Raw genomic sequence first — 26,198 nt, 5'->3', positions numbered from 1 at the left:
AACTCTAGTTATTTAAGAACCGACTTACATATCAACTCTTGTGTTACTCATCCCTGCCAATTAATCCTCTTTACCTTCCTGACCTTTACCCCAGGGTGAGTTAGCTGCTGTGTGTGTGTGTGTGTGTGTGTGTGTGTGTGTGTGTGTGTTTTACCTACCGCGATCTGGTAACACCTTCAGGAAGACATATCACATTGTATGTACTTGTTTTTTTTTTGCTCCTAGACTAGACTGTGTGGGAGCTCTGCCAGGGTAGAAAAAGTGCTTCTTCATGGTTCTTCTTAGTGCCTAAACCCTGAGCTTGGCACTCCGTAAATAGTCAAGGAATCTCAGTGGGATGTTGTCATCAAAATCCCAGCACCCCCAGGGATCAAATGGCCTCAAATTATTGAATCCCAGTTTCCTCTTCTTTGCGACAGAAATAAACATAATTACCTTCTCACATGGCCCTACAGATTAAATAAGTAAACAAGCCATCCAAACTGCTTCAGCACAATGATAAATAGTATGACCCCAATAAGAGATAACTGTAATTAAATTAGCTCCTATATTCTGATTCTTGAATGTGTAAGAGGAAGTAAATAGTCTTTTTGAGCCAAAATCATGGTTTCTTGGAATTTGTATTTAATACCACAATCTTAATAGGACTGTGAGAAAATAGGTTTAAAAAACTGCCCGAGGTAGAGTAACCCTCAAAAATTGTTTATCAAAAAGATACCAAGTAGAGTTAATACATCCAAATTATTAGGTAACTCTTGGGACCCTCGGCACCAAATGGGTAAGAAAAATACAGAATTACAATCTATTTTGAGAGATATTTATAATGTTTATGTATTGACTAAAAATACAGAAATAAGGAAGCATAAAGTGTTTTTTATAATTGCCTCTTTAAAAACTTTCTATAAATAGATGTAATAACTATAATGTTTTTAAATAGCTATTTAGGTATTCCTAGAAACCATGCTGTAATTATACATATATATTTCATTTAGATGTTTTTTTAAATAAGGAAAAGTTTTAAAAAATTAAAAAGGAAAAGGTAATTGCAAAGAAATAATGCTAATAGAAACAAAACAATCACTATGTGTTGCTTTATGTATCATAGCTGGTCTGCTCTGACTTGTTACCCTAAATTGGGGCCTTTTGCCTATTAGCATATTATGCATACTGATACTTGCATACTTGCACCACTAAATCCTGTTTTTATTAAGAAAAAAAAGCAAGAAAATGGAATGTGATCTAAGCTTGCAGGAAACATAAACACTGGATGATTTCACTTATTTGAATCTTACTGCTCATATAGAATGACTGTAATAAAGTTTGCCCATTTTGGTGAAAAATTTAATGATTTCAATCTTTGTTTTTCCAAGCTAGTACAAGTAAAATAAAAATCAAAAGGATACTGCTGTAAAGCAGGTGAAGCAAGCAATTGTTTGTCAGTTGCAAAATTGGACACTTTCTTCTGCAAGCTCTCTATGCTATTAAACTGTTAGAGTTTCTATTTTCAACTAAGGGAGACTACAGACCTGCCTTGCTACAAAGGGGAACTATGCAAAACTGTTTTCACAATAGTACATCTCCTTGCACTTTTAAGATTTAAGTCCACAGGAGCTGCTAATTTAAAGTCTCGGGCTGTTTGAAGATATCTGGGGTTGAGAATGAATAAGTTATGGGGAAGATGGAGTTAATGATAGCAAACTTAGGAGGAATTCCAAGGCACAGAAAGGCACCTGTGTATTTTAGGTGGTAGGGCTGAAAGTTAGTGCTAGCCTTACAACAGTAACAACCACATCACCACAGTAAAATAGCTTTTCTTTGAATTGCCTTTTGTGCTTAAAAGTATAATAAATGGAAAACCAACTTTACTCTTGTCATAATGCTAAGGCACAAAGAGTTAAATTCTAAATTAGAGGAAATAGGAAATAGGAAACAGAAGCTTCCTATGGAAAGAGATGGCGGAGTTTGGCATTGAGTTCTCTCTCCTTGCTTAAAAGATCCAGGCTGTGCTTTTTGAAGGCTTCAGACTGCAGCCTGAGTTCATCATAGGCCTTCTGGATCCCGTCGACCCTGCGCTGAAGTTCTCGGACTCTCAAGTTACTGTCCACGGTCATTGCCTCTTGTTCAAACCTCTCCAGGGCATGCCTCCGGGCCACTTCGGCTGTCTCCAGCTTCTCCTCGAGCTGCCGGATCTCTGCTTGCTTGTTCTGAAGCACCCGGCCCCTTTCCATGGCCAGCTGCAACAGCTCATCTTTCTCGCGAGTGACTGTCTGCAGCCTGGCCTGCAGCTCCTGGTTCAGGCTGCCGTGCGCCTGCTCGGCCTTGGCCAGCTGCTCCACGGCCTGCCGGTGCTTCTGCTTGAGGCTCTGCAGCTGGCTGCACAGCTGCTCCATCTCCTTGGTGTGGGCGCCAGCCCGCTGGCTCTGCAGCTCCAGCAGCTCCTTCTCTCTGGCTTGCGCCTGGTGGGCCTCCTGAGCGCATCTCTCTTTCACCGTCTCCAGCTCCTTGGACAGGGCCTCGCTCCGCGCGGTGAGCTGCGACACTTTGGCCTCCTGGTCCTTCAGAGCCTGGCTGAAGAGGTTGCTGTTCTCCAGCCTCAGCTTCTCATTCTCCTCCCTGAGCTTCACGTTCTGACTCTTGTGTTCGTCCTTGAAGCGGATCATCAACTCGTGGTTGGCTGCCAAGGTCATAAAGCGTTCCTCCAGCTGCTGGGCGTGCGCGCTCTTGGCCTTCAGCTTCTCAGCCTCCAGCACCATCTTCTCCTCCAGCTCTGTGTTGAGCAGCTCCAGGATCTGGCAGCGCTCCAGGGCCTCGTCTGACCTCCGCTTCAGGATGCAGATGAGCTGGGACTGCTCTTGGATGCGGGAGCAAAGCATCGCCTTCTCGCTCTTCTCCTCCTCGGACAGACCCCGGAGGTTTGCCAAGGCGTCCCTGAGACCATCCAGTTCCTTAAACTCCATCTCCTCTTCCTGCTTTTCTAGTTTTTTTGTTTGCTCCTCTAAGGGCTCTTCCGGGGGTGGAGGATCCATGCTGAGAGGCTCCTCTTCCTGAGGCATAGGCGCTGCTCTCCTCCACCATCGGCTGACTGCACACTCCTTCCCTGTCAGATTCAAAATTCTCAGGGTGTTGCTAGGGACTCCCAGCACGCTCCAGCAGGTGCTTTTTCCAGTAAGGAGCCCTGTGATTGGTGGGCAGGTCTCCAGACTGCTGTGAAGTAACAGGGGGGTCTGGGGGAGTCCAGAACCAATCCAGTCGGGTTACGCTTGCCTTTTAAAAAATCACCAATCACAGCTCTCAGCTCTCAGCTCCAGCCCGGGGTCTTGCCTGTACTGGACAGAGAGGATATGCCAACCCCACTGGGTTTCCACACAGCCTCGGGGGAAGAAAACCCGACTCTACCTAATTTCTGGGAGGAGTAAACAAATTAAGCTGCGGGGACGTATTTTTCCTCCCTCTCCCCACTCCAGCTGTCATGTGGAAACACGTTTGCTCCTTAAAAAATCTGCAATCTATAAAAACAAAACAGCAGCTCTACCCGGGGGAGTCAGGATCCTAAGTGCTTTGTGAGTTGTACCTCCAGTGTTCAACACAGCTCAGTAAAAGACCAAACCCCAACGAAATTTCTTTCGTTTCCCTTACCATGGTCCTCGGCTTGGAATACCTCTTACTAGATATGTAGCATTCCCTGTTTTTACCCATTAGCCAAATAAGGTTACAGAAAGAAGCTTAACGAACAGCAAAGATGTGATAAACATTACAACTGAAAAAAGATCCAAATGAGGCTTACGGTCATATACCAAGGTCAATTCTGGAGGTATTAAACAGTTACATGTCACGAGTAAAATTAAAGTATTAAAAAATCGAAACGAGAAGAAAATTAAGCATAAAAACCCTGGGTCAGAAGGGACTTTCTCAGCTTAAACATTATGTAAAAGATGAGTAAGGAAAAGCTTAATTTGACTTTGCTGAACAGCTCAAGTTATTTTCACTTTTTGAAATTGTGAGCTCTGAGGTCTCTCCAGCCTCTTATGTCTCAGGACCTGACATTTTACGCCTTAGTCCAAACCAACTACTGAAGTTCCCCGAAGGGACCAGCTCTCTCTCCTCTGAGGCATTCTCTCTGCCTGGAAAGCCTTTTCCCCCCCTTGTCCCTTGTTGCTGCACTAATTTACTTAGCATCAATACTCAGAATCATCTCCTCTGTGAAGCCTTTCCCTGCATTTACATAAGAACTGACCACTCACTTTGAGTGCATCTGCTGTAGACTGCTCACATTTCTAATGGAAACTGTGAAAGCCTTATTGTACTCCGTGGTCACCTGCCTGCCTCCCTTTATTAAGCCCTGAGATCATTAAGGGCAGGAGTTGCGTCTGGGCCATCCTTGATTCTTGACCAGTGCCTGGCACTTTAAACATGTGTTGAATTTCAAACTGGGAAAAATACCCACCATAAAGATGACAGACAATAGATTTATATTTTTGTAGAGAGCCTGAACAAGTCAATAAAGCATTAACATCATAAAAGAGAAATGAACAATTAAGTTCACAGGTAAGAGGATGGAAATGGCCAAGTATTGAATGCTATCAGTGATCTGATAAATATAAGTTAAAATTAGATATCATTTCATCTACCAGTCTAGTCAAAAATTTCCCCCTATTTTAAAACTACCCAGGACTGACGAGGGTACAGCAAAATAGGTGCTCTCTCATACTCTTAGTGAAAGTGAGTTGATAGTAGGTATTAAGGACTTGAAACATGTTTATGCCTTTTGAACTAATGATTGCCCTTCTGGGGAAGAGTTTTGTTTAGGAAATAATCCCAAAGTAAAAATGTTGCTCAAAGCTTTTCATGGCACTTTGGTTTATAACAACTTAAAGCTGGAAACCTAAATGTCCAAAAAAGAGAAAATGTTAAGAAATTATATTTTCTTAGAATATTATGCAGCCATTAAACATTATCATGTTTATAAGGAATTTAATGGCAATGGAATTTAATTTTATGCTGAAAAGAGAACTGAAAAAAGGTTAAAAAAATTTAAAATTCAGAATGATCTTAAATGCTGGGAAAACTTAAGCACAGAATGAAAAGTTGACTATTCCCACAGGCACTGTTTCTGATGTTCAGACTTAGTCTCTCAAGTCATGATGAAAAGGAAGAAGTCTGGGTGTCATTACAGATGTTGGGTGGATTTTCAATGCCTCAGATTTCACTGGAAGCAAACAGATCAGAAAGAAGTTTCAGGTTTTCGCTTTGGTCTCAAAGATCTGGGTCTCATGTCTACAAAAGGAAAGTGATGTTGGAAGACTGGGGAAATTTTTTGAACTTAAATTTTAATAACTTCTGAAATTATAGGATATTGAAGTTTTATGAAAGTGGATTCCAAAGACTTCAAAAATATGATTAAACTTACCTGTATTTTCCCCTCATTTCTCTTCTTTTCCTTAAATTTCAAGCTCGTATACTAAAATGAAACTTGTAAAGGTGAGACAAGCGACTATAAAATTAGAACAGTCCTCTTCATTTAAGCATAAAGGGTCTCACATATATTGAATGTATTATTTGCTGATTACCACATAGAGTTGTCTGATGTGCTAAAGTGAATTCACAGAGCATATTTCCTAAGAAAAGAAAAAGATAACAGGAAAAGTACTGCAAGTGTTAACAGCAGTTGCTTCTTGAGGGATGAGCTTCTGGATGTTTTCTCCTCTCTCACCACCTTTCTATGTCCTTTATGCGTGGTGGATGCTCGATGATACTTGTTGATTAAACAGATTTTCCACACTAAAAATATTTTACATTAAATGTTAAAATTATTTTATTTAAATATTTTATTTATTTATTTGACACAGAGAGAGAGAGAGCGAGCGAGAGAGAGAGATCACAAGTAGGCAGAGAGGCAGGCAGAGAGAGAGGAGGAAGCAGGCTCCCTGCTGAGCAGAGAGCCCAATTCAGGGCTCGATCCCAGGACCCTGAGATCATGAACTGAGCTGAAGGCAGAGGCCTAGCCCACTGAGCCACCCAGACACCCCTAAATGTTAAAATTATTTTAAATAAGTATGTCCATAGATTACTTGTCAAATCTAAGACTCTCCCGACTCTAATCTCCCAAGACCCTAATCAATATACATTCACTGATTTACTCAACAAACAGTTACTATGTATAATGTGGTGTAAGATGCTAACAAATAAGTTAGATAACATCTGTCTTAGAGAATTTGCAGTTTAGTAGTAAAGACTTTGGGCTCCTCTCTGCATGGTTGTTTTTCTTGTTCTATCATTTTCCCCCACCTACTATTGAATCTGAATATATCCAGTATACTTCCTCCCCAGGCATCTGAGGCATAAAACTGGGCCGATGCTCTCCCTAGTGATGACCAGAGTCCCCCCAACTTGCCTTTGTTGAGTCTTTTGATGTCTCTTTCTTTGAAGCTACTACTTACAGAGTTTGTCTATACAGCAGTACTGGGCATTTCTACATCTTCTGTCATTTAACTCTAACAACATTCTTGAAAGGTAGGCATTGTTATCTACATTTTATACTTTATAGGGAACAAAGAAACCAAGGCACAGAGCAGTTAAGCAAGTTATCTCATGTCACCCAGAGAGTGATAGAGCCAGAACTCAAACCCAAATCATTTTGATACCAAAGGTGGTTCTATTGTTCACTCTGGTGTTCCAAATGCCAGGGATTTGAGAACAGGAGGAGGCAGGCAATCCCAGAGGGAGATACTAGAACCAATCACACTATTTCATAGCTGGCTGGATGTTGGAAGGTGGCAGAGCAGGTAACTGAAAGAAGGGCTGAGAAAGGAGCTTGTACCTTGATGTGCAGGAGCTGGAACAAGATTTGGACTTTGGCTACTATCCCTGGCCGACCTAGGAGGTGTGTCTCCACTCAGCTAATCTTGCCCCTCCTCTGTGGCCAGAAGAGAATCGGGGCATAGAGCTGGACTACACGTCTTCCTAAAAGACCTTGCGAGACAATGGGAAGGACATTGTTCTAGGTTAGCACTCTTACTGGCAAATGGGTAGAAGATTCTAACATCTTTAGAGGAGGCAAGCAGTCTAGTCATTTTCAGTGACATTTGATAGACACCTATTGTAAGTTCTCACACTCCTGACCATCCAGGCTCCCCCTAACCTACATTAAAATCACTGCTTGTTTTGAGGAAGGCAAGCAAGTTGGGTCCTAAGGAGGATGTAATGCTTTATATATTAAAATAAGCCCAAAAATGCCTCCATGGGAAACTTTCCAAAAATAAATGTTTACTTCCCTTCAATGCTTTTCAACTACTTCTTAAAAATAAAAATTCCAGTTTCAATAACATAGTCAGAGCTTCTCACTTAGAGGAAATGATATCCAGAGTTCCAGTAAAGACTTGAGAAATATTAGCTAAGCGGTTCTTTAGCCTTGCTAGGAAATTTAAATCTGAGGATTCCTACCATAAAGTATTTCATTCAAAATAAGAAGTCAGATTAATTGGACAACACAACTAAATCATATAGTAATTTACTGTGAGGGTTTTTACAAAATACTTCATGAAATTTTACATACATAAGGAAGTACAGTTTACATTCTAATTAAAACTTCATTGCAAAGCTTCTCTGTGAACACTCTCATGCTAATTTCATAGAGTTACAGGAACGACAGAATCTTATATGTGCAAGGTTTTTGTTTTTGGTTTAGTTTTACACAGTCTATTACAAAATACAGGCTTGAGATCTTAGGAGAAAATTAAGCCAAAAGCTGAATTCCACCGATGAGCCAGTGGGTGGCACCAAAGCACAAACGAGACTTTGACAGTGGGACAGGGAAAGCACTTTCAGAGGCAGGAATACATGCAGTAGATTGAGTCTTCCGGCCCTAACCCGGAATTCCGTATTTTAACAGAGATTACAGAGTAAATAGTTTTCCTATGGTCAGTTCTTTACTATCACCGATATTCTGCCTTTACCCCCCTTCTAGGAGTTTTTTTCCTGTCCCTCTCTTCCAAAAACTGCATATTTTCAGTTCCTGCGAGGGTTTTCAACCACTGAGTAGCAAGTAGGCCCTTCTAACTGCATGGCATGTGGTGTGAAACACAGGACGGCAAACTAGAATATTTTGCTGGGTAGAAACACCCCACATTTAATATTTTTTTATCGCTTTTTCTCTGAAGCAGCAGCAACTGTTTGATTTTCCTAACTTTCTCAAATATCTTCTCTCATGCTGAAGTCACGAGTAAGTTACACACGTTATTCTTGCTTAAATCTTTTGGGACTTCTAACCAAAGAACCATATGCAGGTTGACTTTAACATGCTGTGTAGCCTCCATTAGTGGCAAGAGGCAGCAGACGAGAATCTGCACAGTCAGATTTGCAAGATCAGATTCCACCTGCTTAGTAGTTTTCAGTGGGAGCCAGTCGACTTTGGGTTCATTTTGAAATCTTGGCAATCAGCAGCATTCTGAGAGGCAGAGTGGCTTCAATCCAAGTGTTGGGGGAATTTACCATCTTTTCCCAGAGAGCAACTTCCTCTGAAGTAGAGTCCATCCAATCCACTTCAGTACCATAGCTTTTACCTGCAAAAGGAAAAAAAAGAAAGAAAGAAAGAAAGAAAGAAAACAAACAAACAAACAAAAGCTTTGCAGTTAGAAAGGAATAGTTCATTGGAGGGAAAAAATGGATCATCCCCTAATTACAATCATCAGTGGAAGACAGCAAGGGATAGTTTTAATATCACCAGAAGGGCATATGTGGGGCTCATTATAAGAAAGAATTGTTTAATCACCTGAAATGTCTGTTAACAGAGGAGTCCATAATTGGGACTATTCCCTCTAGTCAGAGAGTAATGATCTCTCTTCGTGTTCATAGAAAAGCTGGCTGACAATCTGTCAGGGACACAATGAGGTAGTAGGGGTAAAGCCTGGCATTGGGTGGAAAGTAACACCAGATGATCTCTAAGAAAGTGTAGTTTGGGGTTTAGTGTCTAACAGACTCAGCTTTGAATCTTGGCCCTCATACTGATAAGTTCTGTTACATCATTTCTTGGAACATCAGTTCCTCTGGGGATAACAACAGTAATTACAAGATTTCTGTGAGGATTCAACAAAATAATATAAATGAAGCACTCAGTACAGTGACTAGTGCCCCATAAATACTATTTACTATGATTATTTAAAGCACACTTTTAGTCATGAAAAGATATAAATGTTTTTTCAGGGAAGAGTAGTGAAGAAGGCTTTTCTGTGCCTCCCACACACAATAACTTAAGCTCTGTGTGGACAGATACTACATCCTGTTAATCTTCATATCTAGAGCCCTTGGCATACAGCCTGACATTCCTTCACTCATTCATTTCATTATACTTAATAGAAATAGAGTATCTGTTTTCATTAGGAAAAAACAGACAAACCCCAAGCATCCCCAGAAGCACTTGGCTCATAGAGGATTAAAAGTGTAGCAAATATTACCTGTTCCAAAGCCAATCCGAAGACCTCCCAAAAACTGGTTGGTTAATTTGTAATGGTCCCAGACAGTAAGCTCTACACAGGCTTCTGTCAGATCTTCAGGCCTGAACCCGTCATACACCATGGTGTGGTTGAAGACAGGATTGGTGGTTTTCCCTACAGCTCTGGTTTTTTGACGACTTTTCCTACTTGTATCTGGAAGGATGATACTATAAAAGGAATCATTATTGTGAAAGCATTTTAATAAGATGGTGAACATTTATGCTTTCATTGAACTTCAATACAACTACTGAAGACTGGCTGAAGGAAATGGAAGTGTAGAGTATAGAGAGGCAGTGGTGGTGGTGGTGGTGGTGGTGGGTGATGGTGGTGGAGATGGTGGTGGTGGGCGTGGCAGCGGCTGCGGTGATGGTGGTAGTGATGATGGCGGTAATAGTAATGGTGATGTTGGTGGTGGTGGTGGTGATGGTGGCAGGGGTGGCAGCCATGATAGTGGTGGCAGCGGTGATGGTGGTGATGGTGGCACAGTGGTGGTGGTAGTGATGATGGCAGTGATGGCGACGGTGTTGGTGATAATGGCGGCGATGGTGGTAATGATGGTTGTGGTGATGGCAGTGGTGGTGGCAGTAGTGATGATGGTGGTAACGGTTGTGATGATGTTGATGTGTTGGTGGTGGTGATAATGGCAGTGACGGTGGTGATTAACAGCAGCATCCTGCTGGAGAGACTCTGTATTACAGTGGACCAGACTTGCTTTGAATCCTGACTCTGTTACTCATTGGCTGTGTATTACAGGGGAAGTCACATAATTTCTCAGACTCTTGCTTCTTCATCTTTAAAATGAGAATGCTGATGCCTATTTCATAAGGTTAATATTAGAATTACATATGAAGGAACCAACTTAGTTTAGTGCTTTCATTTAGTAAATGCTTAATATGGTAGCAATTGCTTGAGGATTCCTTTAGCATTTGGAAACATTCTTGATTATCTGTTTTCTGCTTTTAACCTATGATATCTCTTATAAACACAAGAAGGTCTGCGAGCAGTCTCAGAATGAGAGACTGACCTGAGCTGAAAAATCTTGCCAGTTGACATCTATGAATAATTCGTATAGGGAAAATCACAAATACTGCCATAAAAATCTAAACAGCTATAACTGATCTTCTGGGAGAATCTATGTAGATGAAATTAGTCAGGGGGAGCTAAGAGAACATTCACTAATATCTGTTGAGTTACAACTGACAGATGCCAGGCATTTATATATAGAACAGAGAAAAAAAGTTTGCCACTTTAAACTCAAATTGTCTTAAGGTCCTATGACAAACTATTAGTAAGGGTCTTTTAGCAAGTCATTTTCTACATATTTGCAAGATGAGGCAAAAGAACTTTTGCAAATAGTTCACAAAGGTGGGACAAGGGACAGAAGGAAGAATTCACCCTGCACCACAAAGGAGTCAGGGGTATGGCATCTCACCATTAGAAATCTGATGAGTTTTTTTATACTGACTATTATCCACCAGCAAATATATCTCCTAGAAGACATTCCATATCCGAGTACATGGTCCCAGTTTCATTTGTATGTATGCCCTCTTTATGGTTTTCAAACTAAGCAAATGCTTAGGGGTTCATGTCAAAGATTCCTCTAGTTCATGTCACTACTGTCTCAAGTTATGTCATTTAAACCATGAATGATGAGTTTCACCATCACAGATATTGAGACCTAAAACAATGAGCAAAGACCAGGCTCTGGTAGAACTGAGAGAAGCAGAGTTACAGATGGTGTTACCATTTAACAAAAGAATTTAGATGGCTGCCCCTTAGCTGTGGTAGATCAACACATTCCTTCACCCAGATGTGCACCTCTCCCGTTGTCGGAAGCTTTTTACCTGTAATGGGAAAAGCACAGAAAATAAAATTTCACTGCCATTCTTCTCTTGATAATACTACATCCAAAAATGCCAATCTAAAAATGGTCTGGCACATTGATACTAGCTAGAGCTTGAGGATATGATCCTAATTGGTTAAATCTATACATTCTTAACTAAATCCTCTATAGTCTGGCTACATTGTGCTCAGAAAGTTCTATGAAATAATTTACATTGGGGAAGATGGGAGCCTCAGTTGGTTAAGCACTTGCTTTTGGCTCAGGTCATGATCCTCGGGTTTTAGGATCGAGCCTACATTGGGCTCCCTGCTCAGTGGGGAGCCTGCTTCTCTTTCTCCCACTCCCCTTGCTTGTGCTCTCTGTCAAATAAATAAATAAACCTTTAAAAAAAAGAATGGTAAAAACCCAAAGGAAGTGAATTGAGAAATGGAGAGAGAGAGAGAGAAAGGAAGAAGGTTTAGGGATATCATTTGAACTCCTGTATCATACAGTACTTAAAGCCAGCCCAGAGGTGCCTGGGTGGCTCACTTGGATGAGGATCTGACTCTTGATTTCAGCTTAGGTCATGATCTCAGAGTCATGGCACTGGGCTCTCTGCTCAGTGTGGAGTCTGCTTAAGATTCTCTCTCTCCCTCTAACTCTGCCTTTCCCCTGGCTCATGCTCTCTCTCTAAGTAAATAAATAAATAAATAAATAAAATCTTTTAAAAATTAAAAAAAAAAGAAAAAAATCATCTTGGTTCTAAGTACAGAATACTGTATCATTCTTTCTGGGTTTGGCTTGTTTCAGGACAAATTAAAGATATCAAGTATGTAAATCATCCAGTTATAGTCATATTCAATACATCTCAATGAAATGCATCTCCCTTTCAAATATTAATACTAACTTCAATTGCTGTTAATGGGAGGCATTTGAAACCTACTGAATATAAAGTAATCAAAATAAGTACTGGCTAAGGTACCACTCTTGTTAAATGTGGTTACATACTTTATGGGAACATTGTATACATACAAATAGCAACTAATGATATGCACAGGGAATTCCTGAGAAGTTGGCTTACTCTTCACTTGTTGACTAGAATGGGTGCACATGGACAGAGGGCCACTGCCATATTTTTCTGAATAGTTTAACCTGGTCGACCAATCAGAATTTAATGAGTATCTCTGATGTACTCAGGCCTATGCTAGGAATGTCACTGGATATACAAGAGATATGAGAAATCTATGTCTCATCAAATTACTAAACAGAGTAATTCATATAAGAACTACAAAATGTAATACAGAATGAAATGCCAAGTTCTCACTGTAATGTTTTTTTGTTTTTTAAAGATTTTATTTATTTATTTGACAGAGATGACAAGTAGGCAGAGAGGGAGGCAGAGAGAGAGGGGGAAGCAGGTTCCCTGCTGAGCAGAGAGCCCGATGTAGGGCTCTATCCCAGAACCCTGGGATCATGACCTGAGCCAAAGGCAGAGGCTTTAACCCACTGAGCCACCCAGGCGCCCCTCACTGTAATATTCTAAATAATGATGCAATCAGCGAGGGTGAAAGGATATAGCTAGGAAAAGCTTTATGGAAAAGATGGGACTTCTTATCAAGCTCTCCAAAGATCTGGAGAAAAGGAAGCCATTCCAGTGTAGAAAATCTTCATGAGCAAAAGGTCAGACAAGGTAGAGCCCATCACAACACATGGTCCCCTTTGCCCTCTCCCCAACCAAGAAATGATAGTAGAGGAAAAGATATTGGCAGTATTTCTATGCATGTGGACCATAAATGATAGGATACAAATTATATATATTAAGGAAATCTGCCTTTTAGGAAGATCCAGAAGTAACAACAAGGTGGTTTGGCAGCCATATGGGCCTAAAGATAGGTTTTGCTTACCCGCCAATTCTTTTTTTTTTTTTTTTTTAACCGAATTAGAATGCCTTTCTCCAGTTCAATCACTGCCTTTACCATCCATTATTTTTTTCATCCTACAAGTTTCACTGTTTGGTTACTGAAAACATATGAGTTGCAACCTCTGATTTCAGTCATAACATTCATATAGATTCTTTTTTTTTTTTTTTAAGATTTTATTTATTTATTTGACAGAGAGAGAGAGATAGTGGGAGCAGGAACACAAGCAGGGGGAGTGGAAGAGGGAAAGCAGGCTTTCCGCTGAGCAGGAGCCCGATGCAAGGTTTCGATCGCAGGACCCTGGGATCACAACCTGAGCCAAAGGCAGATGCTTAACCATCTGAGTCACCCAGGCACCCCATTCATATAGATTCTTAAGGAGAAAAACTTGTAGAACTTCTTGGGAAGTGAGAGGGGGCTGGCATGCATTTCTTTCTAGTCTCTTGCTCTTTAATGGGGCTGTAGACCCAAGGTCCTTACATTAAGGTACAATTGGTAACCTTGAGGAAAAAGATTTCTGCCCTGCTGAGGCCTTGAGAACAGAGAACCAATGAGTTCTAATTTCCTAGGGGCTCTGTAAGAATCTTTCTAATTCTCACCTGTAAGAAACACTCAGTGACCATTCTTACCCTAACACTACCAATAGGTCCAAATTCTGAATATGGAAAAGGCCACTCACTTTGTGCAGATACCAACTTTTTGGAGAGTGAGGTGAAAATTAAAACAAGATCTGTAAACTAGAGAATTTTGTAAGATGAGGATTTTGTTTTTCATGGAAACAGAAGGTAGAATAGTAGTTGGGAGGGGGTTGGGAGAAGGACAAGGTGAGGGTATAATTTAATGGGTACAGAGTTTCAGATATGCAAGGTGAAAAATTTCTAGAGCCCTGCTTCATAGCAATGTGAATATACGTAACACATTGTTGTTGACCACAAAAGGTACACTTAAAAATGGCTTAGATGGCAAATTTTATGTTTTGTGTTTTTGCCACAATAAAAAAAAAATGAAATTATCTACTGTAAATTAACTCATTTGGTCCACAGTATTACTAAGTTAACAAATTTGCTTAGGGTTTCACCTTTGAAAATATCACAGAGTCCAAAGAAATCCTTGGAGAGGGAAAGAATCAGGAAGGGGCACAAACCTGGATGAAAGTCATTACTTACCAGGAATTGGCTCTGGGACGTACTGGAGAGCTAACTTCATTTCACCTCTGTTTTCCGCTTCAAGGGCAGTTGGTGCTGTCTGGAAAATGAAGGCTGTTAGTAGGTGTAAGACACAAACGACTTTACTATTTGTTGATGTTCTGTTATGAGAGCATAACTGCCCCAATTCTGCAACTATGTATTAACCATGAGTGCCCTGGATTAAAATTTCCTTCCCTAACAGAGCTAAACTGTTGCTTTTATATCTGGGAAAGCTATGTTGTGTATCTTGAAAAAACAGCTCTTAGCCTTTAGTCTCACAGATAGTAGAGAAATCAGAATGGCTTTCTTGGGGAGAGGAGAAATGTTCTGGGATGCTTTGGTTTTTATAAAAACACACATTTTTTTATTGGTCACCCAGCCAGCACATAAAACTATTTATTTGTATTATTCTCTTTGAGTAAGATGAATGTGGGAAAGTAGGGTGAAGAAAAGCCAAACATTACATTTTCAAAGCTGCATTAACCTGATTATTTCAGATCACACGATGTGAGGTCTCTAAAAATAACAAAGACTGGACAATAATTTTAAAAACATATTTCTATTGTTTTTGAGTATAAGAGAGATGGTTTTATTTTCAGATTCTGGTTCTTTAGAGCCTTATTGTCAAAGCATGGTCATGAATCAGAAATGCAACTGACATTAGTTTAAAAGGAAAAGGTCTTGACATCTTCTAAGGAATTCACACCCAATGAATCTTGGGTAAGACTAGAAATAAGTGCTTCAGGTGATTTTGATGCAATATTTGGGAGCCATTTCTTAAGTCAAGGCGCTATATTATGTAGATACTAAACAATGATTTGTATTGTTGCTATTTATGACTTCTAGCTAGGCTCAAACTCACCCTCACACTGAGAATATTTTTAAAAACTGGATTAAACAAATTTATTGGAAGGAGTTGAAGAATTATTAATATAGACAGGACTCAAGTGGACAAAATCTTTGAGCCTGACATTCTCTGCTTTTCATGTTGAGGCATCAGCTATTTTTAAGTAGTGCCAAACTAGAAAAAAGCCTAATGAAAGAGACAAATAAGCTCAAGCAGAGCTTTTGCCTGTCTTGTAGGGCTGGGGAGACCAAAATTGGAGTTCGCAGCCAGCAAGGAATAGTCTTAGAAAATACCCCTGATCAGCCGCTCTCAACGTATGGTCCCCAAGCCATACTCTACATCAGCTATCAGCAATGCCTAGGAACTTCTTGGAAATGCATATTCTTGGGCCCAGGTCTTATCAACTCAGACACCTTGGGAATAGGGCCTGAAAATCTGTGCTCTAGTAAGTCCTTCAGTAGAACTGGATGGATGGTAAAATTTGAGAACTACTTCTCTAGGCTTTCACTTAGAAGCTCTGAAGGGTCGTAGCCTAGGAATATGGGCAAGCAAAAACTACATTGGACCACATGAAAACTGAACCCCAGCTTTCAGTCAGTTCATTCTCAGACTAGATTGTCTATCCCTACTCTGTGTGTCAGAAACAAAAGAAAATCCTCTCAAAATATGCCTAAAGTTTTTAATATACAATGTCTAGTGTGCAATAAAAAATAAACAGGCATACCAGGATAAAGGACCAAATGACCAAACCAAGATAAAAAAATTAGATAAAAGAAACTTGCAAATGTTTAAGATACTGGGTTTTCAGATATATACCTTAAATAACTGATTAATATAAAGATGGAGAATTTTAGCAGAAAAGAAGTCTATAAAAAATCAAATGAAAATATAAATCTGTAAAATATAATGTTGAGAACTTGTAAGATGGGTGTTTTAGACATAGCAGATAAGAAAATTATTAAACTGAAAGATAAGTTAGCAAAAATCTAGAAATCTAGAGAGGAAATCTAGCCTGAAATCTAGAGAGGAAAAAAGAAAAAGAATAGAAAATATCGGAAAGAGCATAACAGACATATGGTACAGGGGTGTCTGGGTGGCTCAGTCAGCTAAGCATCCCACTCTAGATTTTGGCTCAGGTCATGATCTCAGGGCTGTGAGACTGAGTCCTGTGTAGGGTTCCACAGTGAGCGTGAAACCCGCTTAAGATTCTCTCTCTCCCCTTTCCCTCTTAGCTCCACACACTTGCACAGGCTCTCTCTCTTTAAAAAAACAACAAAATAAAAAGAGAGGCATATAAAATCTTTAAAAAAAAAAAAAAAGAGAGAGAGACATATGGTACAAAGTGAAAAGATACAATCAAACCAAACTATGGATAACCATTGTGAATTAAAATGCAATTATAGTAGCTTTCTCTTATACATTAAATCCCCAACCAGCCAACCAGCCAACCAACCAAGTCTGCACATACCTTTCGCTTCAGAGGGTACCATTTCAGTTGTTTATTTTGTTTGTTGTCCCAGTCCCAAGTTTCCAAGTCAAGTTCCACTTCCCCTAGAAAACTATTGCGCTTAAATGTATCCCGATGCCAAACAGAGAGGTTCAACTTTTGTGTTTTTAAGATTTGTTTTTCGATTTTATACTGCAGATCAAAGAAGGAAATTAAAGTGGTGAATATTATTATTTTATAACCAAAGTTACGACACAGAGATGAAGAGAAAAATCATCTGCGCAGATCAGGTTTTCTCATTTGTTAGGTTTCAAGTCTCAAAAACATTGCAAAGTCATCTTATTCTAAGTATCTTGTTTCAAAGAGCTAAATCCATCTTTCACAAAAGCTGATTTTCTTTCTGCTTCTGGAAAAGCAAACCACAGTTCAAATATCATAGCCAGTAATAGCTCTCTGAAAACAAAAGCCAACTATTCATTTTTGCTGGATGTTTTTAGTTCAAACTAGATATAACATAAACCCAATTCAGCCTAAAAACACTAATGAAGTTTAATCCTGTGGTCTGTTTTCTACCTAAGGACAAGGTATTTTTTCTAATAGATTCTATTTTTTAAAACAGTTTTAGATTTACAGCAAAATTAAACAGAAAGTACAGAGAATTCCCATTTACCACTTGCTTCCATTTACACACAACCTCTCCCACTATAGATATCCTGCAACAACAAGGTATTTTTTTTAAGAGAAGATATATTTGTTTTTTCCCGCTTCATATGGTTAAGTGGAAAATATTTGGCATCCTTACAGTTTTTATCTAAAATACAGTCAATCCTAGATTATATATAATCATGGGAGGGATAATAGTACTTCTAATCTAAAAATAATCTCTATTTGGCTTTATGATGTACTACTTGAATATCCATTTTGGTTGTAGCGGGCTTGCCTTTCTCTGAGTTTACCAGTTAAATTAGCTGGCTTTTGCTGAGTATAGGGTTGAAGTAGCTGACCCAGAAATAGCTAGGGTACTGAGGTATATCATAGTCAAACTGTAACTAAAAAGTGGCTAAAGGAAATCCATAAAAAACTGACCCATGAAGGACTGAAAATTAATTTAATTCTGACTCTTTTCTCAGAGGATAATCAAATAGTGGGACAGACTTTTCAGACAGGGGAAATGAGGAGCACTTCATATATTTGTAGTTTTACATTATCATGACTAAGGCAGCCTTAAGCAGTCTGGGGGAAAAAGGAATATGGGTATTTGAGCCAGGCATACTTTCTATGCATCTATCCATCCATCTCTCCTTCCAAGAAACATTTTTTGAGTATCTTTCTAGACACTGTATTAAAGGTCAATGTTCATGTGTTTAATGTATCCTAATCACTTTCCACCTATTAACTCTTAATGTTCACAACTACTGAAGCACAAAGGCAGGTACTAATATTACTTGCTTTTGGCAGATCTGAAGAACAGACAGGTTAAGTCATTTGCCCAAAAGCACACAGCTGATAAATGACATGGAGCTGGTCCCTGTCCGCCTGCCTGGAACTTACAGTTTAAAGGGAAAACAGACAATGAAGCCAGTAGTTAAAGTGCGGAGTGTTAACAAAGCCTTATATAAAACAAGGTGCTTGAGGAGGGGTTAAGGACAGCCTCTCACAGGAAGAGGCATTTAAGGCTGGAGGAGGGAGTTCAGGATAGAATGTGGGAAAGAGTTCTCCAGTCTGATAGAACGCCAGGGCCAGGAGTGTGAGAAAATGTGCTTCGTTCCTCCAAAGAACAGAAAGCAATCAGGGTGACCTGAACTGAGACTCTGAAAATGGAAAGAGGAGGCCAGAGCTTGGGTTGTGAAGGGACTGGGGGCACGGTAAACTGGGACTTGCTTCTAAGGGCAATGGAAATCCTAAACGATTGTAGGCAGAGCAATAACATGATCAGAATTACAATTCTGGTAGCTCTTTTAGTTATAGTGGTCCATGTTTTCAGTTATGTATCTTCGAGCAAACTCCTTTGTTTCTCTAAGTCTCATGTGTGAGGGGCAGGTAATATACCCTCCTGGTGGGTATGGAGGGAGTGAGGGAGAGAAGGCATACAACGTTCATGGTGTATGGTCTCATGCAAAGCAGTGTCTCAGAACATGTTTATCCTTTCCCTTCTTCCCTCTCCATGACTGACTTCATCTGTAGAGATACTACCCAAGAAGACACAGCTATCGACATGAAAATCACAGTGACAGCCCGTCATTTAGGATTTTCCTAGACAGACAGTTCATAGATACCCTCAGTATCTCGTTATACACAGGATTCAAAGTCTTCTTCACTACAAGTGTTTTCTTCTTGCCCATTTTGCCCTTGTCTGGTAACAAATAGGTCTTCACATATCTAAAAAGTAGAAGTAGACAGACAAGAAGGTCAGAGAAAATAAAAGTGATGTTTCCATCTCTGCCTTGAAAAATGCATTGGTAATTGACAGAAATAATTATCTCATGACAGTAAGAAGAGCAGTTAAGTAATGCAATACCTTTTATACTTAAAATTATAAACACATGCAACAGAACTGGTCATTTTATACTGTTTTGAAAAGTTTTAAAGACTATTTCCTGAACCCTTTCTTCCTCTGGCCTTACCTGACGTAGGGGGTGAGGCGGACAGACCTCTAATGTAGTGCTTAATTATACTGGCTTGTTTCCTATTGAGAAAAGGCTTTGGTGCTTGAAGAACTTATTTAAAAAGTATTGTTACTGATTTTTGAAAACAAATTGATCTCAGCAAACACATAAGCAAGCCATATTCAATGGGGAAGAAAAGGATACTGACCCCAGCTGTTTTGATAATAAAAGCATAAAGGATTGGGCCTATGCTAGAAAAATAACTAAGAATCTGACTTCTGCACAGGGAAAGCAAAGAATACCATTTAACTTTTGCAAATAAACTGAAATTCAATTAAGTCTGTGATCTAAAAGATGAGCTGGTAATTCCCCCTAAAGTTCTTCTGTAAAATGTAATTTAAATTTAGAAACTACCTCATTCTAGAATCTTAACTGTTTCCACACCACTGAACATTTTCACGTATGGCCTGACATGTCTCTAATTTTAGAGAAGTTTGAGAGTCATGGAAAGAGATTGGGGTTCAAGCCCTCATTCTCCATTTTGAAGCTGACTCTCTGAATTTATGTAAATAAGTCATTTATCTTCTCTGGCCCTGGTTTCCTTATCTGTTAGAAGAATGAATGGGACAAGATGGCCTCAAAGGTCCCCTCCACTTGAAATATTTTCTGCTTCTCTGACATTTTTATAGCTTATTAAGTTTGGCATATTTATAGAGTAAATAAAACATCATTTCCCCCAATTTTTCTTCTCAAACATTTCTTTTTGGCACAGTCCCACACATATCCACTCTTTAATTTCTTTCTTTCTCAATTTCTATAAGATTATGAATAACTGAGAGAAAACAGTGACTCCAAATTGTACTTACGGGTCTGAGCGCTGTTTTTTAACATCCGCTGCTGCTAAGTCCTTACACTGGGCCACAAAGACGTGTAACTCCTTCAGTGAGTCCACATAGTCGATTGCAAACTGAATATTTCCTTTCACTTCCAGATTGCCAAAGTCTCCACTGTAAACACTCATCACACTGCCGCTTACCTGAAGGCATCAGAAACATGCAGTGTTTTTTCCTATCTTGTTCATGGACCCAGTGCAAGGATCACAAATATGATGTGGGCTTGCTACTATTTCTCTAGTTTGCATTTAAAGCAGGTGATAGGGCATAAAGATAGACCAAAACCAACAACCTGACGTGATATATGACATGACTAATGTTTTAAGAAAAGGTTGCCTGTAAAAGATACAGATGACAAGTGAAAATGCAAAGTTATTTAGATGCTGGCTCATTTCCAAAGCAGGGGGATTTTATAGTAGGGGGCATTCAGAGTTCCATGTTTAGGCATGCTTAGTATTTAAGATCGTAAAGAAAGAGGATGTGAGAAACCCCAGGGACACAGATCACAGTGACACATTGCTTTATCAAATTTCCAAGGCACTAAAAAGGAATCTTCCTATGTTACCCGTCCAGTGAATCTAGGAAAATGCTTAGTGGACCATATGCCTTTAGAGGTCAGGAAGGGTAAAGAATGGATGATTGATGAAGACAGTTGAAAACCTTCCCAAGGCCATACATTTAAGGATCATCAGCAGAAATTCAGTTTAAACAGATTTTTTTTTTAAAGTTTGAAAAACGGCAGGCTAGTAAAATTTTAGGGCAGCTTTATCATTTGGTTAGCATACCTTGTGAGATGGTGTGTATATCAGAGAACTATCTGGATAAGTGTAGGTGGGTATATTTCACATATATTTCTACACAGATACTCCATGCACACGATGACCTCATGTTATGAAAGAAGTTCCAGGTAAAGTCAAATTTTCTACATTGAACTTGAAAAACTATAGTTAAGGAGCTTTCCTTTTAAAATCCTTTTGTGAGGGGCGCCTGAGTGGCTCAGTAGTTAAGCGTCTGACTCTGGCTCAGGTCATGATCCCAGGGTCCTGGGACCTGCTTGGTGGGAAGCCTGCTTCTCCCTCTCTCACTCCCCCTGCTTGTGTTTCTTCTTTCACTGTGTCTTTCTTTGTCAAATCAATAGAAACAAATCTTAAAAATATTAATAAAAATACAAATCCTGTTCTGAATCCTTCCATAAGGCAAAGAATCACTTCTATTCTTATGTGAATCAGTGCTTTTATTCATCAGGTTTGCCAAAAGACAGGCACAATTCTATACCTGCAAACAGAAATACAAAACATATCTGATACAAGTAGACTTTCCAAAAGTTACCCCATTTGTTGCACGGAAAAAAGTAGCTGTTCATCTTGTTAGAGATTTGGGTTTATTTTTGAAGTACTTACATAAAAAAAATTCATTTATAAGGGATATGAACTCTTTTTGTGCTTAAAAAAAGAAAAACAAAGATTTAGCTAGCCAAAAGCTAATTGCAGGTTAGAGAAAAAGCTTGTGCCCTTGGAATCTGGGAAATACAACAGGAGGCTACTTTATAGCAAGCATGGAGCATGGCAGAGCAAGGTTCAGAGAAGCAGAGAGATATTAACACAGAGGCTTTGTTTACATACAGAAGACAGGGACGTCATGCCAGAGGAGCTGCTAAGATTGGTTAAAGAGCTCGGGCTCTTCTTGTGTCTGCTGAACTGGTAACTGCTCTCTGAGGCTGTATCTGTTTCTCTGTCATCACTCTACAAAACATCATATAAGATACACAAAATTTAAATTCAGAATGAGCGAAGGTCAGCATCTCTCCTTGGAAAAACATGATACCTTGGTATCCCAGAGATCTATGAACATTTCTGAAGCTCAAAGGACTCTCGTGCTAATCACCAGGAAATGGGAGTCGGGATGAAGTGGTGGTCTATCGTGGACCTCACCCAAGGAGCACAGCAGGGCTTTGCTATGCAAAGAACAAAGTGATTTGTTTTTTTACCTCCAAGTGGGCCCAGGACGCTATAGAAGTCAGCACTGCTGTGAGCTTTCTTGTCACTCTCTTAATATTGTGCATTTCTGTTACGTCAAGAACTTTATTGATATATATGAGAAATTAACTTTACCCAGACAACAAACGGTCTAAGATTTACTGTCAAAATATAAAATGTCATGCTTAATTCCTCTTGTTATTAACACAGCCTTAACATCCCTAAAAATCAAATCTTTTACTGGAGACACTATTAAACTAGAAAAACTAAATGCTAGTGTGACCTGTTTAAACTAAGTTATATACACACAAATTTTAAAAATTTTAAACCACCTCTTATGTAATTCTATAGTGCTATTGTGTTTATATTTTTAGTGCTATAAGGAAGTATATACTAAATTATATTTATTCAAGTATATTCATTTCTACAGTAGATTTTAACACATTTTTTGAAAAAAAAAAAAGGTACTTATTTTAAATATGTCCCAGGAAATATTTTCCTAGTTCAAAAAAAAGGGGGGGGGCAATAATATATTTAATTATCTTTAGAGCTAAAGTTTACTAGATGGTAGCTTTAAAAATCTATGATTCAGAATGAGCTCCTTTGGGGGTTAGAGGGTTTTTGGAGCAGTTCAGTGGAGTTAGGGAAATACCTTTATGGAGGAGTTAGTACATGCCAACGTCTCCCAGGGCCATGCAATTATGTATCATAAAACAGATGCTAATTCTAATGCAGATTAAGGAAGGAGTTAAAGAAAAATAAAATTTATCACTTATATGGATAAGAAACCCTCCCTCAAGGATTAAAAAACCCCACATCACCATGTGTCCATTATCACCTTCTCTCCCTACATGCTGGCAGCCCGTACTGTTTCCCTCTATTACAGCATGTACTATGCTCTACCTAGTGTATCAGGACACGAGTAAATTACTGAGGGATGGAATCCTGTCTTGTTGAGCTGGAACACCGATATCCACGTAGCAGGAATTCAATGAACGTGACTGATGCTCAGCCTCGAAGAAAGAGTGGACGGAGGAGCAAGGCCTGGCTTCATGACCATTTCCTTTAACATTCAGTCTGACCCACGTGCTTTGAAAGGTAAAATTCTACAGCTTCATTTGGCATCTCTGATACACAAACTCAATTTGGACTCTCTATTGTGTGGAGCTATGAGGTGGCACATTAAAACTGAAAGAGGAGAAAGATGGAAGACCAGGAACTGGGGTCGCTTGCCTTTTAAGTACTTACACACCTTGTTCATATGGCCAACCAAGACCAAAGCCTATTTACAAAGGTGTGAAAGCAGGAACTCATTGAGGCTGCCTACTGTTGGCTTCCAACTAATGATTTAGTTTCAAAGAATGAGGGATTCGTTTCAAAGGAACTGTAACCTGGGCTGGTAAGCATATGGAAGGCTATGCATTTGCAGGTATAGCTCCTCTAAGGCCCAAGAATAGACAGAGGGTTGCCCGGGAGGTCAGGGAGGTGGTACCTGATTTGTGTGCTGTCTAGAACTTTCTTCACCTTTCATCTACTAAGAGAATGTTTGAGGATAATGCTTTTTACTTCACCCTCAAAAATCAGACCCAAACTGCAAATAGTAAGAGCTAGGATTTACTGGTATTCACCCTGTGTCAGGCACTCCTCTGTATGTTTCCCCCACATTATCTTGCTGACTCCTCATAGCCTAATGAGACAGGACTAGGAAACCAGTCTCAGGGACATTAAGGAACTCGCCTGGAGTCACACACACCAAATTAGTAGCACAGCCAGTGCTAGGAATGTCTGACTCTAAGATCCTAACTACTCTGGCTAGAAGATGGAATTTTAAAAAATTTTTTTTTCTTTTTAAGTTTTTATTTAATTCTGATTAGTTAACATCCAGTGTTATATTAGTTTCGGGTGTTCAATATAGTGATTCAACAATTCCATACATCACCCGGGGCTCATTATAAGTGCACTCCTTCCCCATCCCTCCACCCATAACATGGAATCTTAATTAAGTCAAAGGACCTGAGTTAAAGTCCTAGATCTACTTCTTAGCAGCTGTTGGATTTGGGGGAAAGTGGGGGAAAGCTCTCGCAAGCACTTCCCACTTATAAAAAATGGAGAAAATTGTACCAACAACGTTTAGTTGGTGAGAGTTAGATGTCAGAAGGAATATTAAGTGTCTGGTGTTTACAAAGTACTGAGTGAATAGCAAGATAATAATCCTGCTCCAGCCTGAGACAGCAGGTATAATGGCTAACCACTTGACCCCTTTCTAGCTGAGTGAGTTTACTCACCTCTCGCAGTACCTCCTTATCTGTAATACCTGGTAACAATGATGGTGCCTACCTTCCAGGCATGTTGGATGATGAAATGAGATAATGTACGTCAACTGCCTACACCCAACAGATATCCTTAAAGTCTGTTGTGTCCTTGTCACTTTACCAGTTTAACAAATGCTTCCAAGCTATTCATGCTACCTAGATGAAGCTCTCACAGATCAGCTCTACTGGAAACTACAGAGTGGTCAGCTCATGCCAACATATTTCTGCCTGGATTTCTTATTTTGTACCCACTTTGAAACAAAAGTCACATTCTGAAAATCAATGCAACTTGACTTCACCACCAAAATGACTTACTGTTTGAGTCAAATGAGACATGCCTTGCCTTGTTCCAGGATCAACAACACTGCCTCTATTGATAGGAAAGGCAGGGGTCAGTCCTGCTGACCTCTTTGGTCTCTGCCACCGCTGAATATAAACACACCAACCTTGGCATAGCAAATCCACCTATTTGGTTCTATTTTTCTGAAATTACAGAAGACAGACTTGCCTCATCTTGGAGAAATGCTGGAACGGACTTGCTCATCCTTTTGAGTTTGTCAGGGTGGGAAAATGGATTATCAGGTGGTGAAGGCACTGTGGAAACTAAACAGCAGCATTTCCATTCAAAATTATCCTCACATTATCAAACAAACATAAAGCATAAGTTTAAAACACTTTTCTTTCTTCTATGAACGAGATATTTTTGCAAAAAGGTTAAAGGTACAATAGTTTACATGCACAGGATAAGATAAGCAACATGCAGTTTTCATAAATTATACAGAGAACTGGCAAGGAGTTGAACCAATGGAAAGTAACAATCAAGACCGTTAGTTTCATTAATCTGGAGCTGGATTTGAATTATATTAAAACATACTGCCATTGTGAATGGGCACTCACTTATTTCCCACACCAGAGATTGGAACCACAAGATGTGTGATTTATTGGTTCATCTCCTTGGGATGTATTTTTAAAACATGCCACAGGCTGGAAAACTATTTCATTGGACAGCAAGGATCTCCGGACACAACTCAATCATAACAGTGTCCTGGCTATTGAGTATGGAAGGGAAGGCTTGTTTGTTCAGTGATTGTGGGGATTACTTCTCTGATAATGTTTCTCACTCAGAATTATGAAAGACTATGAGCTCAAACTATCTTTCGAAAACAGATTATTTAGATACTTTTGTGATAGAAAGGTATCAGACACCTTATTTAGATACCTTTCAATACAGTAAGGATATGTGTGGAAGTCACAATGAGATGATGAATTGTATTCCTCATTTGCATAACTAGTTAGAAACCTATTTCCTTCCTTATCTAAAAATTGGTGTCTAAGCTTTTCTTATGGTGAATCAGAGCTTGCATACTGAATGAGTTAGTATGTTTCAAGGCCCTTAGAACAGTGTCCAGCACAGAGCATGCTCTATATAATTATGTGCTAAAAATTAATATTATCTGATAATGTTTAAGTTACCTTTTCGATGTGATACAAATATACTGTCTTGGTTTTTACCAGTGAAACAGATACCAGAAAAATAAATAAAAATAAAATTATATTTCTATATATAACTCAAGAGGCTCAAATTCAGCCCTAAGCATTAGCTAAATTCATCTTCAGTTAAAAGAAAATTAATGAAGGAAAACTGAAAATTGAACTATACATAATAAATATTTGTTTATTCACATAGTAGTTCTCCTCTAG

The 26,198-nt window shown here is 39.4% G+C and overlaps 2 protein-coding genes across 19 annotated transcripts in view; both read right to left on the bottom strand.

The window, feature by feature from the left end:
* Nucleotides 1–1,637: 1,637 nt before the first annotated feature.
* Nucleotides 1,638–3,092, bottom strand: CCDC89 (coiled-coil domain containing 89). The gene has a single exon (XM_044260710.1). It carries the CDS (start codon nucleotides 3,051–3,053, stop codon nucleotides 1,941–1,943), a length of 1,113 nt encoding a protein of 370 aa, XP_044116645.1. The 5' UTR covers nucleotides 3,054–3,092; the 3' UTR covers nucleotides 1,638–1,940.
* Nucleotides 3,093–7,491: 4,399 nt separating this feature from the next.
* The window catches only part of SYTL2 (synaptotagmin like 2), a 119,742-nt gene continuing 101,035 nt past the window's right edge, over nucleotides 7,492–26,198 (bottom strand). For 11 of the 18 annotated variants that reach the window (XM_044258385.1, XM_044258386.1, XM_044258387.1 and 8 more), the window contains 9 exons: nucleotides 25,006–25,100; nucleotides 21,832–21,951; nucleotides 20,183–20,352; nucleotides 18,987–19,089; nucleotides 16,732–16,902; nucleotides 14,396–14,474; nucleotides 11,233–11,332; nucleotides 9,450–9,655; nucleotides 7,492–8,558 (listed from right to left, as the gene is read on the bottom strand). In XM_044258385.1, coding sequence (XP_044114320.1) covers nucleotides 8,413–8,558; nucleotides 9,450–9,655; nucleotides 11,233–11,332; nucleotides 14,396–14,474; nucleotides 16,732–16,902; nucleotides 18,987–19,089; nucleotides 20,183–20,352; nucleotides 21,832–21,951; nucleotides 25,006–25,100 — 1,190 coding nt within the window. In that variant the 3' untranslated portion in view covers nucleotides 7,492–8,412. Of the gene's footprint in view, nucleotides 8,559–9,449; nucleotides 9,656–11,232; nucleotides 11,333–14,395; nucleotides 14,475–16,731; nucleotides 16,903–18,986; nucleotides 19,090–20,182; nucleotides 20,353–21,831; nucleotides 21,952–25,005; nucleotides 25,101–25,970; nucleotides 25,998–26,198 lie in introns of all 18 variants that reach the window. The other 7 variants (XM_044258388.1, XM_044258390.1, XM_044258382.1 and 4 more) reach the window with 2 other exon arrangements.

This window comes from Neovison vison, chromosome 7 (assembly GCF_020171115.1).
Source record: "Neovison vison isolate M4711 chromosome 7, ASM_NN_V1, whole genome shotgun sequence".
Taxonomy (NCBI): Eukaryota; Metazoa; Chordata; class Mammalia; order Carnivora; family Mustelidae; genus Neogale; species Neogale vison.
The sequence above is the reverse complement of the archived record's forward strand: the minus strand, read 5'-3'. Positions and strand labels throughout refer to the sequence as shown.

Bases quoted from the DNA above. Each gene is read 5' to 3' on its own strand.
- CCDC89 (XM_044260710.1), bottom strand. From the start codon at position 3,053: ATGCCTCAGGAAGAGGAGCCTCTCAGCATGGATCCTCCACCCCCGGAA.